At 51.2% G+C, this 14,443-nt stretch overlaps 1 protein-coding gene across 5 annotated transcripts in view; it reads left to right on the plus strand.

Moving 5' to 3' along the window:
• The first annotated feature begins 3,640 nt into the window (after positions 1 to 3,640).
• The window catches only part of MTA1 (metastasis associated 1), a 90,778-nt gene continuing 79,975 nt past the window's right edge, over positions 3,641 to 14,443 (plus strand). For all 5 annotated transcript variants that reach the window (XM_064515723.1, XM_064515724.1, XM_064515725.1 and 2 more), the window contains exon 1: positions 3,641 to 3,863. In XM_064515723.1, the coding sequence (XP_064371793.1) occupies positions 3,836 to 3,863 (28 nt within the window). In that variant the 5' untranslated portion in view covers positions 3,641 to 3,835. The remainder of the gene's footprint in view (positions 3,864 to 14,443) is intronic.

Below are 14,443 nucleotides of genomic sequence, written 5' to 3' on the forward strand. Positions count from 1 at the left end.
CAGGTTCAGCTGTAAACCTGTACCAAGGGCCCAGCCACGTGGAGGAGGCTCGTCCTGGCTGTCATCCGGCAGGTTTGGCCCACCTTGCCGTGCCCAGCTCCCACGCTCGCTGCTCGCCCGCCCGCCGGCCTGCATGGAGGCCTGCAAAGCCCCAGCCGCTGCCTCCCAGCTCGAGTGACAGATATTTCCCCTTCCCTCTCCACTTGGGTTTTATCTCTTCCCGGTTAATCCTCCCTGATTACACCCAGCCGATGCTCGGGACAGGCTGTGGCCCGGTGGTTTGGAGCAGGACGGGGGTGTGACAGCAGCAGACGGTGCGTTTCTAGAAATAGCCTGTGTTAGTGCCAGCGTGGCTGGTTGTAGGGTGGCGGGTGAGGGAAAGGGGGAGGTGGTGGTGATGCAGCTTTGTCAGTGCAGCTGGAGCCATGTCCAGTTTCCGCTTGTGCATCCTGGTGAAGGATATACAGCCCTGTGGGCTACAGCGGGGGCTCCTGGCACCACTCTGGGGGGTCAGCCGCCCTCCCAAGCGCAGAAGGGAAAACTCCCCTCTGGAGGCACGGGAAAGCAGACCTCGATCCTAGGCACACCTGCAGCATGGCTGAAATGCAAACATTTCCCAAGACTGCCGTGGAAGCAGTGTAAGGAAGACACAGTGCGTGGCTGGGAAGGCAGGCTGACACTTTCCGAGTGGGAAAGTCACACTGGGGTAACTGCAGATGGCTGTAACATAGCTCTACTCAGCTGCGCCAGGCTTCAGCGTGGCGGGGGACATTGAGTTTCCCCTTCCGGGCACAGGAGAGTGTCGTGAGTCCAACCAACCTGGGCAAACACATTTGAAGGAGCAGGACAGATTTCGGCCACCTAAACCTATAGAGTTTTCCTGTCAAAATGCACAGAAACCGTTCTCAGAGGACCGGGTTTGCTACAGGAGGAGCTGGTGGCACGTACCGGACCGGGATTTTGGTGGTGGGAGATGGGGCATTGCAAGAGCCAGCGCCTCTCCAGGATGTGCCTGCCGGAGCCAGCTCCCCTCCTTCCCAATTGCACAACACTCCAGTGGCGACCACAGCTATTGCTCAACGTGGAAGAGTAACAGCAGGGAAGTTTTGACATGTTTTTGTTGCTATCGTTTAAAAAACAATTTAGCGTCTGGAAAAAGCAGTCAACACCACGTGGGCAGCCACTTCTTCGTGTGCAACTACCAACCACCCCATGATGCCATTTGTAAATATTTAATTTGGATATTTTTTCTGTGTCCTACTGCATTATTTTCCACTCTGCAGAGCGGTTGCAGAAACAGCCTGGGGAGGACCAGTCCTCGCGCCCAGCACATGGGCAGGCAGGTCTCGTGGGCTCTGTGGGGTCCCCAAAGGCCAAGTCGCTCATGTTCGGCTCCCATGGGGCCAGCTCAGGAAAGGCAGAAACAGCGCGGTGGCACGAGAGGACCCCCAGCATGCCGGGCTAACTAGCTGACGCTCTCCTTGTTCAGCAGCACTCCTTGCGTATGCTGGAAATAAGAAAGGGGAACAAATCCAAATGTCTTACTGGAGTCATAGGGGTTTTTTTAACATACAAAAAAGAATTCAAGCAAAAAAATCATTCTTTTTTAATACACATATTTTGGCAGGTGTCAAAACTTTGGGCAGCCCTCTGTGACTGTTTGAGGAGCTCATGAAAACTAGGGTTGAGCGTGCAGATGGCTGCCATGCTCAGCCCCGGTACAACGTGTGACCGTGTGCTTGGTTAGCTGCTTACTCCAGGGCTGCAGAGAGTTTTATTACACACATTTTTGGCTGATGTAGAACTTCCCCAGCAGCAGGCCCCGGTGCCGCCGCGGGCTGTGCAGGACAGGCGGCACCCCCAGCCAGACCGTCGGGGTACCGCTTATGGGTTATTCCCAAACGTGTGGCGTGCTGAGGTGAGTGGCCGCCCTCCCTGCGGCACGAGGGGGGTACATGGGTACAGGCGGGTGGACGCGGTGTGCGTGCTGGGCTTGCGGGTGTGAGTGGCCCGCAGGTGCGCGGTGACGCCAGCCCAGGAGGAGGACTGTGTGTGCACGTGTGTGTGAAGAGGGCTGTGTGTGCAAGCCCTGCGGTGTGCGTGGAGAACGGCTGCGGGTGTGGCAGGTGTGTGAGGAGGAAAGGAGGTGTGTGTGTGTGAGGAGGGCTGTGAGGACAGATGTGCGTGAGTACAGGTGAGGGGTGTGTGTGAGGACACCTGCGGGGTGTGTGTGTGTGTGTGTGAAGAGGTTTGTGAGGACAGGCAGTTGTATGAGAGTACAAGTGGCGCATGTGTGAGGTCAGGCGGCATGTGCGTGTGAGTACAGGTGGTTTGTGAGGAGGGCTGTGAGGACAGGTGGTGCGTGTGTGAGGAGGGCTATGGATACAGGTGGTGCACGTGTGAGGACAGGCGGTGTGTGTGAGGAAGGCTGTGAGGACAGGCAGTGTGTGTGAGGAGAGTTGTGAGGACAGGTAGTGTGTGTGTGAGGAGGGTCATGAGTACAGGCGGTGCATGTGTGAGGACAGGCAGTGTGTGTGTGAGGAGGTTTGCAAGGACAGGCTGTGTGTGTGTGTGTGAATACAGGCAGTGTGTGTGTGAGGGGGGCCATGAGGACAGGTGGTGTGTGTGTGAGAGTACAGGCAGTGCATGTGCGAGGAGGGCCGTAAGTACAGGCGGTGTGTGTGTGCGAGTACAGGTGGTGTGTGCGTGAGGAGGGCTGATGAGGTTCATGTGTGAGGACAGGCGGTGTGTGTGTGAGGACAGGCAGTGTGTGTGAGGACAGGCGGTGCATGTGTGAGGAGGGCTGTAAGGATGGGCAGTATGTGTGTGAGTATAGGCGGAGTGTGTGAGGAGGGCTGTGAGGACAGCCGCAGGCACATGTATGAGTACAGGCAGTGTGTGTGAGGACAGGTGGTGTGTTTGTGCAAGGAGGGCTGTGAGGACAGGCGGTGTGTGAGGGGGGCTGAATACAGGCAGTGCATGTGTGAGGACAGGTAGTGTGTGTGTGAGGACAGGTGGTGCATGTGTGACGAGGGCTGTAAGGACAGGCAGTGTGTGTGTGAGGAGGGCTGTGAGGACAGCTGCAGGCACATGTATGAGTACAGGCAGTGCGTGGGAGGAGAGGCAGTGTGTGCGTACAAGGAGGGCTGTGAGGCCAGGCAGTGCATGTGTGAGGAGGGCCACGAGTACAGGCGATGTGTGTGTGACGAGGGCTGTGAGTACAGGCAGTGTGTGTGTGTGTGTGAGGAGGGCTGTGAGGCCAGGCGGTGTGTGGGAGTACCGGCGGTGTGTGTGTGAGGAGGGCTGTGAGGCCAGGTGGGGTGTGCGTGTGTGTGTGTGTGTGTGTGTGAGCGTGCACACGAGGGCCTGTGCGTGTGCCAGGGCCGGGGGCCGCGTGCAGGCGCGGGCTCGCCGCCGCCGCCCGGGGGAGGCCGGCCCGGCGCTGGTGGTGCCGCCGCCGCCGCCCGGAGGAGGCCGGCCCGGCGCTGGTGGTGCCGCCGGCGGGCGGGCGCGGCGCTCGCCGCCGTCACATGGTGCGGGCTGGGCGGCGGGGCCCGCTCCTTCCCCCGCCGCCGCCGCCGCCGCCGGGCCCCTTGGCGGGCCGCGCCGGGCCCGCCGCCCCCGGCCCCCGCCGTGCCCGCGCCGCCGGCCTCCGCCCCGCCCTCCGCCGCCCGCCTTCCCCTCGGCGGCCGGGCGGCAGCCGGCGCGGCCCCTTTAATTCCCTCGCTCCCCTCCCCCGCCCGGCCGCTCCAGCCTCCATTTTCCAGCGGATCCGGCACCTGGAGGCGGCGGCGGCGGGAGCGGCCCGCGCCCTGCACCCGGCCCCGTCCCGGGCATGGCCGCCAACATGTACCGGGTCGGAGGTAAGCGCCCCGCCGGGGCCCCGGCCGCGGCCCCGCGCGGCCCGGGCGCGGCGGCGCCTCCCCGCGTGCGAGCGGCGCGTCAGGGGCCGCGGCGGGCCGCGGCGGCGGGGCAGGCCCGGGCCGGGCCGGGCGGGGCGGCGGCGCGGGCGGGCGAGGGAGCGGGGCTCGCGGGGGGGCAGCGCGGGGCGGTCTTCGGGGCGCCGGGGTGCCGCGGGGGGGATGGGCCCCGGGGGCGCGGGGGGTTGGGCAGGACTGCGCGGGGAGTTTGAGGTGGGCTGTGGGGCCCGTTGGGGTGGGCAGGGCTGTGGGTGGCTGTGGGGCAGCGTGGGGCTGGGCTGTGGGGGGAGTTTGAGGTGAGCTGTGGGGCCCGTTGGGGTGGGCAGGACCGTGGGTGGCTGTGGGGCAGCGTGGGGCTGGGCTGTGGGGGGAGTTTGAGATGGGCTGTGGGGCCCGTTGGGGTGAGCGGGACTGTGGGGGTGGGTTTGGGGTGGGCTGTGCAGTGTGTGGGGCAGCGTGGGGCTGGGCTGTGGGGCCTGTTGGGGTGAGCGGGACTGTGGGGTGGGTTTGGGATGGGATGTGGGGGGTGTTGGGGTGTGGGGCAGTGTGGGGATGGGCTCTAGGGGGTGGGGTGGGCTGGGCTGGGCTGAGGGGCAGTTTTGGGGGGAGCTGCCTGGGGTGGGAGGCTGTTGGGGGGTGAGGTTGGGGGATTTCTCTGTGGGGCAGAGGCACGGGGCAGGTTTGGGGTGTGGGCTTTGGGGCCGGGGCAGTTTGGGAGGCGTTGGGAGGGTGGGAAGGCCGGGGGGTGGGTGGCCCTGGCATGGGGAGTGGCAGGTGGGCACAGGGCTGTTGGAAGCAGGTGTGTGGGGCGCGGATGGGTTTGGGATGGAGGCTGGAGATGTGGGGAAGGGGACAGGGTACGTGGGGCATGGGTGTGGGGGGCGCACATGTGGAGTTGTGCGGGCTGCAGCCTCGCGGGGAAGGATATTACAGAGGGGTCTCGGTGGGATTAAATGGCGTGAAGTGCTGTTGTGGGGGCAGTTTGGGGAGGCTTTGTGCAGGCGGCGGGGCTCGGGGCTCGCCTGCGAGATGGGGGTGGAGATGAGATGGTGCATTTGGGGGTGGAGATGGTGTGTTTGGTGTTGTGCAATGTACGGGGTGTGGGGCAGAGGTGGGGACACACCTGTGAGGGCTGGGGATGGAGAAGAGCCCTGCTGGGCTATATGGGGCTGAGGATAACAGGGGCCTGCTCCGTGTGTGAGATGTGCGTGGGGAGTTGGGGGGCTTGGACAGAGGCAAGCGGAGGGCAGATCTGAGATGGGGGCATGAGCGGGAGGGGTGGATTGGTGGGGCTGGAGCAACCTATGAGAGCAAGACTGGAGACAGTGGGGAGGCAGAGCCAGGACTGGGTTTGGGGCGGAACGAAGGGCTGAATGACTGCTCAGAGCAGGGTTATGTGAGGCTGTGAGGATGGGGACACCCAGGGAGTTGCTGGGTAAGAGGGAGCGTAGGGATAGGCAGAGACTACTGGTCGACCAGGGCAGTCGCATGAAGCAAGTCCTGCTAGTCCTGGCCTTCCCTTCCATTCGTGCTGTTTTATTGTGTGCTTTCCCATTAGTCTTCTGTTCGGAGCCTTGCACTCCTGTCTGATTGTCCTTTGTTTAAACTCACGTGAAGAGAAAGGAGAGGCAACAGGGTTTGGGATTGAATTTTATGGAATATAAACACTGAGGGTGGTCTGGCACGAATTTGTGCTCAGCCATTTTCCTCCATGAAAGCTGTTCTGTGGAACTTCCTTGTTCCTGGGACCACAGGATGGAAAGGAAGATGTTTCTGTGGGGTTCCCTCCTTTTCCAAGTACCCCATTCTCTCGGAGTTCTGTAAAAGTGGAGTAAAGTAAACAAGGGGAAAATATAGTGAAGGTGGCTGAGCCATCCTGTCTGGCTGCTCTCCATCGACAACTACTTTTGGTTCTTTCCACTTTTCTGGCCTACCCTTACTTTGCACTCTGAAAAGTGTCAACGTCTGTTGTCACATTTATACTTTTTTCTGTGGTTGTACTTGGTTTCATAAAGGGATAAGATGTGCATCTTAGCTGTCCCAGCTTTGTTTCTTGGGTTGCTACAAGCTGGTGGGGTGTGTGTACCATTATTTTGGATTAGAAATGCTCAGAGCAGAAAAATGAAAGGCAAAGTGTGCTGTAGGAGTTTACAACTTGGTTTCTGGTGTGACTTGTAAAGGGAATTGTTTCCTGGGAATCGTTGTTTAATATTTAAGGTTACAAGTGCTAGTTTTGCATTGAATGTCATCTCTAGTATTTTGCATGACAAAACCTGGATTGTGCTCCCCGTAAAATCGTGTAGGTGGGAAGGGACCTCTGGAAATCTCTAGTCCAACCACCTGCTAAAAGCTATCCAGTTAGAGCAGGATGCTTGGGGCTGTGTCCAGTTGAGTTCTGAATAGCTCCAAGGATAGCGATGTGCCTCTTTTCTGGGCCTTCTTCCAGTGTTTGACCACCCTCCTGGCAAGTTGTTTTCTTTATGTCTGGTTGGAACATGTGTTTGTTGCCCCTTGTCCCTGTGAACCTCTGAGAAAAGCCTGGCCCTGTCCGCTCTATATTGTAGATAGCAGTAACGTCCATCCCTGCCTCCAAGCCTTTTCTTTCCCAGGCTGAACAAACCTGTCTCTCTCAGCCTCTATTTGTACATCTCCTGCTTCAGCCCCAACCACCTTGGTGGCCTCCACTGGACTTGCTCCAGTACGTCACTGTCCTTGTGCTGGGGAGCCCAAACTGGACCCAGCGCTCCAGATGGTCTCACAAGTGCTGAGCAGAGGGGCAGGATCTCTCTCCTCACCCTGCTGACTGTACTCTTGCTAACACAGCCCAAGATGCCACCCGCTTTGCTACAAGGGTGCAATGCTGTCTCCTGGGCAACTTGTTTTTCTGGGTATTTTTCTGCAAAGGTGCTTTGTAGACAGCCCGTGCCGTTGCAAGGAGGTGTTCTGTCTCGAAGGCAGGGCTCTGCATTTGCCTTTGTGGAACTTCCTGATGCTCCTGTTAACCCATTTTCTGGCTTGTTGAAACCCTCCTGAATAGGAGCCCTGACCTCCAGTGTATGGACTGCTCCTCCCAAGTCCGCAAACTTCCCGAGAGTGCAGCCAGCCCCTATGCAGGTCATTAATAAAAATACTGAACAAGATTTGCCCCAGTACTGATCTCTGAGGGATGCTGCTGACAGCCCAGTGAATGCTGTACTAATCATAAACCTTTGAGCCTGGGTGGTCCAGCGAATTTTCCACCCACCTTACCATCCAGTGATCCAGTCCATATCTCGGCAATTTGGTTTTAAGGATGCTGTGGGAGACAAGCAAGGGCCTTGTCACAGTGTGTACCACGTGCACTGCTCTCCCCTTAACCACAGAGCCACAGAAGGGAATCAGATTAGTTGGGCACAATTTGCTTTTGGTAAATCCCTTTCGGCTGTTCTCAGTCACTTTCTTGTCTTTCATGTGCTTGAAAATGGTGACCAGGATTTGCTCTGTAACCTTTCCAGGTGAAGGGTGAGGCAGTTGGCTGATAGCCAAAGTTACAGTCCTCCATTATTCCCCATATGGGTAAAATCTTGATTTGACATATCACCAAGATCAACATATGGATAGATATTGCCGTTTCTGTATGACCGCTCTGTTCAGCGTGAGCCGAAGGAGCTGGTAGTGCTGTATTGTTTCTGTGTCCTGATGTTGGTGGCTCTCGTTAATGACTGTGCACATTGAAATTCTGCGTGAACTCCAGGGCGGGATTAAAACCTGAATGGGATTTGTGCATAGTCATTTCATATACTTCTCACTGGAAGACAAACATTCAACAGATAGTCTGTTATCGTCCTTGTGGTTACTGAATTGTGTATATGGACTCCAGACCTAACAGCTGCCAAAGGCATCTCGTTCGCTGTAGATCGATAATACTCCTTGAAGTGTGCTTTGATTTGGAATGGATGGTGATTACTTATAGCCTAGTCATGAAACTGTGAATTTTTGTTTTCAGAAATGAGTAGCTGGATTACACTTTTCTAATAAAGGCTTCTTTTAAGCACAGTTATCAGTTCTGTTCTGTAGGACATGAAGTATCTTATTGCCTCTTAATGTTGACATACCATTGTTCATTTATAGAGGAGTTTAGCAGCCTGCAGCATGGGGCCAAAAGTGGTGTGCAAGTCTTAACTCTGTGTAGTAGAGCAGATGTTGAGGGAGCTGGGAGCTGCCGCTCGAATGGTTACGAGTCTGTGTGTAAGTTGAGGGGTGGCATCTAGTTGCTTACAGAAGGAGGCTCTCCTGGTTCCTGGTGAGCTCCTACTGGTGCACTTCTAATGGGGGAGGAGAGGGGGCTCAGTTGGCAGTACAGGTGGACCCACTTCTTGTGTGGTTCGTGGGTGATCTGAAATCTTTTAAATGTATAGGGAAGAGGCCAGGGTATCACCCTCCAAAATGAAGTATGGAATCTTACTTGTTATCTGGAAGGAACTTTTGAAGTTATGTGCCTCTAACGTAGTGACGTGAAGCTGCTCTTAACAGCTGCCATGCAGCTATGAACTGACAGGTAGCATGACGTAGGTGGGCTACTTTGCCTGGAAAGAGTCATGGTGGTTTGGCCTGCTGCTTTGTAGAGAGGCCTGGCTGTCTGCACGATCAAAGACCGTATGGGAATGTTGGATAAACACCAGATCTAAGAAACTTGGGATGTCTGGCTGGGATTGAGGGCCTCTGATGAAAAAATGCGTGTGGGAGAGAGATGTTCATTGTTTTAGTTAGTGCCAGCTTCCCCTTTCAGGAGAGCGCTGTGTCAGCTTCCTGGAAGAGAACAGGTCATCTCGGTATCAAGAGACTTTCCAACAGCCATTCTGCCTCTCTCTTCTCGGGGAGGGTTTAACTGTACTATAAGTATTTCTTTCTGTGGGCGTAATTGCTTAAGCCCCACTGCAGGTTTATTCCCCTGTGGCATTCCCTCAGTTGCAGTGAAACAAAGATTGGGGGGGGGGGGGGGGGGGAATTTCCCTGTTGTACCGATTTGAGGAACTCCAGAATTCTTCCATCTTTCCTCCTCCTTAACTTTTGTTTTTCCTGGATTATTTTTAATCTGTACCAGCTACCTGATCTGGTTCACTATGGGGACTGTGTGAACAGCTGAATGGGCTCAGTGGGAGGGCTGGGAACAAGGGGATGGAGGGAAGAAAGGAAAGGAAGGATGGAGCCAACGCTTTTGCTGAGACAAATGTCAACTTATGCTTTTAGTTGAAAAGCTCTTTATACGTTTTGGAATTTTAAAAGTTATCCTCTTGTGTAGGAGTGTATTAGGCCACAAAATTAGCACTGCTTTTGAGTCTGTAGTAGATTTAAGGTGTGTTTAAATTGCATTGGAAGTTGTGATCACAGGACTGTCAGGTACATCTGTGCTAGCTTTATCGTGTTAAAAGTAAGTGAAATCATGACTACGCAGTAGCTTTATTGCAGTGTGCTAGAGACTGTAGCTGCACAGCTTAATTGGTGTTGTTAGTCAGGCTAGCTAGATTAGAGCTGGTATTGGTGCCTGTCTGTGCTCAGTCATACTTCTGATTGTCAAAACCTTGGGGATGGCTACATCGCAATGGCAGCATGACATCATTTCTCTATTATTATAAGGTGTTATTAATGCATCACTGAGGACCGCGATTTGACCTGCCCCCATCCAATTACATACCACAGTGTGGAATCTGAACTCTCCTCGTGGCTTGTGACTCCTAACATCTGTATTACTGCCTGAGAGCTGCTAAGAGAGGAGTAAATTTCTTCTCTTGACATCACAGTGATGTCAGTAAGAATTTTCTGTGCTTTTCCTGATGAAGAACTGAAATACAGAACTATTAAGAAAGCTTGCACAGGAGCGTGTTGATGAATCCAGATCTGGAGCATATTATTCAGATACTTGTAACTACAAGGGCATGTGTAAACCCTCTTCTATCATCTGTCTGTATTATCGGTGTTTATATGTATCAAGCTGCTGGAGGGGGTAATGGGAGCACAGCTCCATCAGTGTACTGTTTGGTTCTGTATTCTTTGTCAGAAGGTGAGTTGTTTTTCTTCTTTCTTTTTTTTTATTAACTTTTAGCTGAAGTTGAGTGTTTGAAAGTAACTTGAGCTGAGAGTGGATTTACTGGAGAAAGAGATTACATAACTAGTAGAGATAAGAGAAATGAGGGAGTTTATTCTTGCTACTTACTAATAGACTTCTACAGTCATTGGTTCTAATAAATATGTGCCAGCTTCTTGCTTATCACATTTCAGCAACAGCCAGCCATTGGCTTTCTTCATCTTTTCCGTTCATTGTTTCCCTTTACACAAAGATTTATATTCTTTTGTTTTACAGTTTTCCTCTCCCTACCCCATATCGGGCTGCTTCAGTGTCCATTAGCTTTTGGTTGTTGAGGAAATGTTGCATGGTCTGGAGTGTGTTGTCAGCCGGCTTAGGGGTGTTTGGGTGCTAGATACTTAATGACTGTGTCAATAAACTCCATGGGTTTGTAATAACTGTGGAGCTACGTGCAGTTCACAAAATTGTGTAAAAGCCCCAAGCTTGCTTCTGCCAAAAGATGAAAACCTCGTTTCTCCTCTCCTTGCGCCCAGCAAGGTGTCTTACCTCCTACCTAGTCCAATTTCTCTTGCCCCCTCTTGACCAGACTGGTGTTGCCACCCTGTTAGAAAACTAGCACAGCAACACAGATAGCTTGCTGCTGAGTTGCTGAATTTAAGCTGGTCCATGCTGGTGTGCGGGAGGCTGGGGGGGACAGCATGCAGGGAGGGATGGGGACCCTTTCTCCCTGCGGGGGCCGTAGACAGGTGGGTGGCAGCAGCTTCGCAGGCGGCCCTGCCTGCTGGTTGCCTCTTTGGCACCCTTGGAGTCCAGGCAGTTTTGCTTCACTCTTTTGCCATTCAGTGATGGTGAATAAAAGACAACTTGATAAGAAAGTGTAGACCAAGGGACTTGTTTAGTAGTTGGGAGGCTCTTAAGCCTCTCTGTTTAAGTTGGTGAAATTTTGAGTTGTGCGTGAATGTTAAGAGTTTTTGTTCCTTTCACTTTCCTAGAGTGGTTTTCTCAAATAAAAACTTTGTTTAAACATCCTAGTTTTAAATGAATAGAGTACTTGCACTCTTCTTGGCCTCCTCAGAAGGGATTAAGGTTGTTGTTGTTTTTAATTCAATTTCTAAACTACTCCTGAGTAGTTTAGGGTAGCTTGAAAGTGTGGGTATGAACTGTTGGAGGTGCCTTGCTGTTGTTTCTGCAGGTCTTTGACAACAAATAATCTATTAAGTAAATTTCGCTTCCGCATCAATTGACAGGTTGTTACATTGTATCTTGTTGCTTTGCAAAACTAATAATATTTTCTTAATCCCCAAATAGGTAACTTGAGTGATCTTGCCCGAGTTCCCCTGAAGTCTAGATAATGGGAATAGTCAGGAAAGATGCTTTCGTAAGAAGATATTACAGTTCTAGGTTTTCAGTATCTGAGTTCACCGTTGTAGATGTAATACACAAAGAAGCCTCGCTTCAAAGCTTTTTTTTTTTTTTTTTTTTTTTAAAGTCCTATTCGATTCCTCCTCTCCTCTTTAACTTGTAAGGCCAAATTTGGTCTGTTGGACTGTATGTTGTTAGCAAGAACTGATGAGTTTCTTCTGTAATACTTTAATATATAAGGAAGCATTTCAGTAGGAGAAAAACATCAAGGAATTGTCACATAAAAGAAAGTGTTTGGAGCATTTTTCTAAAGGAACTTTGTTACACCGCAGTTCAAAGGGGGCTGAACCGTTGTACTTAGATGAATAATTTAATTTATTCCTAATCGCAGATGGCAAGTTTCTCATGTTGTCTAGTAGGATGTGTGATGCAGCCTTTTCTGGAGGTTAATACCTTGCAAGGTCCTCAGACTTGGTGTTGGATGTTCAAACATGGCAAAGTTTAAGCTTTGAAAAGAAAAAGATTGCCAGAAACATCCATGTGTTTCACCAATTTTCTTTAAATATGTAGTAAAGCCAAAGATGAATTTAAGGAAGAAAGCGTTCTTTGTGGAAGCTTCAGGAAGTGCCATATCTCCTCCTTTGTGCCTCTCCTATACTTCTCAGAAGCCAGTATTTTTCAGGAAGATTCTTAGTCAATTGAATGCAGTTTGATGCCTTAAGATGCATCAAAACCACTCCTATGTCAGTGTGGAATTCAGCCTGTAAAGAGAATAGCCTGCGTGCTTCTGATTTACTCATAATTTGCCTCACAAAAGAGCTTAAAATTGCAACTTGACTTCCACGATAAATTTTGCTGTTTACTCATGAACACTGAAGGTTGGATTCAACCTAATGCTCTCCAAAGAGAGGAGAGTCTTCAAGCAGGGCTTTCTGATTGGTATCTTGGGTGGTCTACCGCCAGTGTGGGGACTTGTTCTTCACATGGATCTCCACTGCTTGTGGGATGTGAGAGTGAAGACTTCTTCGATTTGTTCTTTCCACGATACTGAAAGGGAAAACTTAAGTCATGAACAATGAAACTTTCTTTGTGGTCTTGTGCAGAATTGAACATCTTTGTCTGGTACATCATTCCTAACCAAACCTGTGTTTCTGCTTGCTGAAGTAAGTGATGGGCTGTTATAGGCAAAATGGATCACCTTTAAGGGCAGTGCCTATGGAGTTTTTAGGCTGTGTAGTCTAGCCCGGAAACAAGCATGCAAATGTTTTAATTTTTCCAGCTCCTTTGCTGTATTGCCTTTCCAAAGGGGGAGCGGTTTTGAGATGATTCTTACTTGACATTGATCAACGAAGTTAACTTGCTTTAAAGTGGATTTGCAAGCTGAGAAGAAATTTAGGCTTCTGCATGCTTTTACATGTGTGTTATTTCCAAGGTGTGTAGTTCTCATGGTACCTGTGATTTCCCAATTCTGGTTCTGTCTGTTGCCAGATCACCAAATGTGATCTGTATCAGCTGTGGCCCATAGAAATGTTTCTGTTGAATTAACTAGAGTACATCGTGTGCAACTTGGGGACTTCATGCTTCTATGCGAGACGTAGGAGGACAGACGATACTTGACCAAGCATAAAGTTAGTGTGGTGTGAACAGATGATTCTCAATTTAGCATCGAGCTTGTCATTACAGAGTTAAGTTGTCAACATCTTCTGAGCAAATTTGAACCAGCCAAGTGAGACAGTTTCTGTGGATGTTTCTTCTGGTTAGTGGTGTCAATTTAAGCAGCGCCTGCTCTCAGACACTTGTTACTGTCCTCACGCTGCTTCTTTAGTTGGGCTTACGCAACTCGGCGTTGCTGCGCAGTGAAGCAGATCAGGGAGTTGGTTTGGTTCTGAGACTTTTTTTTTTTTGTCCTGGATCACTTCTTAATCAGGTTTACCATGTGTGTGCCTCCCTCATTCCACCCAAAGAGAAGCTGTCACAACTTGAGGGCGTGCTATGAGAAGGCAGGGGATGAATCAGCTTCTGGCACTGCAAAACTACAGCAAGGGCTTATGCTGGATCTGTGCTTGATGTGGTGAAGCCATGATGTTTTTGATCTGGCACTAATCCCCCAACTCCTGGACTCAGTCATACTGTGGCCTAGGCAGTTAATTTGTGTTAGCTAAGTGAAGCTGAACATACTTTTCAGAATAATAACCTGTCTTCCCCCCCCTCCATGGCCTAAGGTTGATACTAAACTTGGTAACTGAATACTTCAAAGGTTCTTGTTTTGCAACCTGTGGGAAACTTTCAGGGAACATCAGGCTGGTTTCTTGTGATCCTCTGCAATGCCTAAAATCCCTTAGAAAAGAATGCTTTTCCTCTTTGTCTTTAGCAGTGAGGCTCACGGTGGAATAGGTAGTTCTCTTTGCTGCCAGAAAAGGAGATTGTTAGTGTGCAGTTTGAGGATACTCCCTTCTCTTCTCCCCCCCCCCCCCCCCCAAAAAAAAAAAAAGGTTTAAAGAGTTTTGCCTCTTCTGAGTTTCTCCGTCTATTCAAATGTTTGCGTGGCTCTTCTGTAAATTAGACTGTCCTGGTCTTCCCTCCCAACACGCCTGGTTTATGGAATTGCTCCACGAAGAGTTGTACTGGCACAACTGAAATTATGTAGGAATACAATTTTGCCACTGGAGAAAACGTTTGCATAGCTGCATCCTTGGGAACTGGAGTGACAGGAAAAACTAAGACAGAACAGGCTTTGTGTCCAAAGGGCTTAGAATCATGCTTAAATATCTGATGTAAAGCAGAGAGGAAAAGGATTGGCTCTCCAGGAATACTTAGTGTACGCTCATCCTGCAGGAACCTGGAGGAGTTGACTCCTGTGAGCCTAAAGGGTCAGTGCCACATGCAAATGCATCTCGGTTATCACTAGGATATTGGGAGTGGATTAACTGAAATGGGTTTCCTTGTACTGCCATATAATTGATCTTTAGGAGCAGAATTGCTTCTCAGTTCTCGGGGTAGTACTCTGGAAGCTTAATTTTGTTTCTGGTGTTTTCACAAATTCACTTTTAAAGCCTTGTTTGTACACATTCTTGCTATTTTACCTTTTGGTTGGCAT

Source organism: Dromaius novaehollandiae, chromosome 8, assembly GCF_036370855.1.
Source record: "Dromaius novaehollandiae isolate bDroNov1 chromosome 8, bDroNov1.hap1, whole genome shotgun sequence".
In the NCBI taxonomy this organism is placed as follows: Eukaryota; Metazoa; Chordata; class Aves; order Casuariiformes; family Dromaiidae; genus Dromaius; species Dromaius novaehollandiae.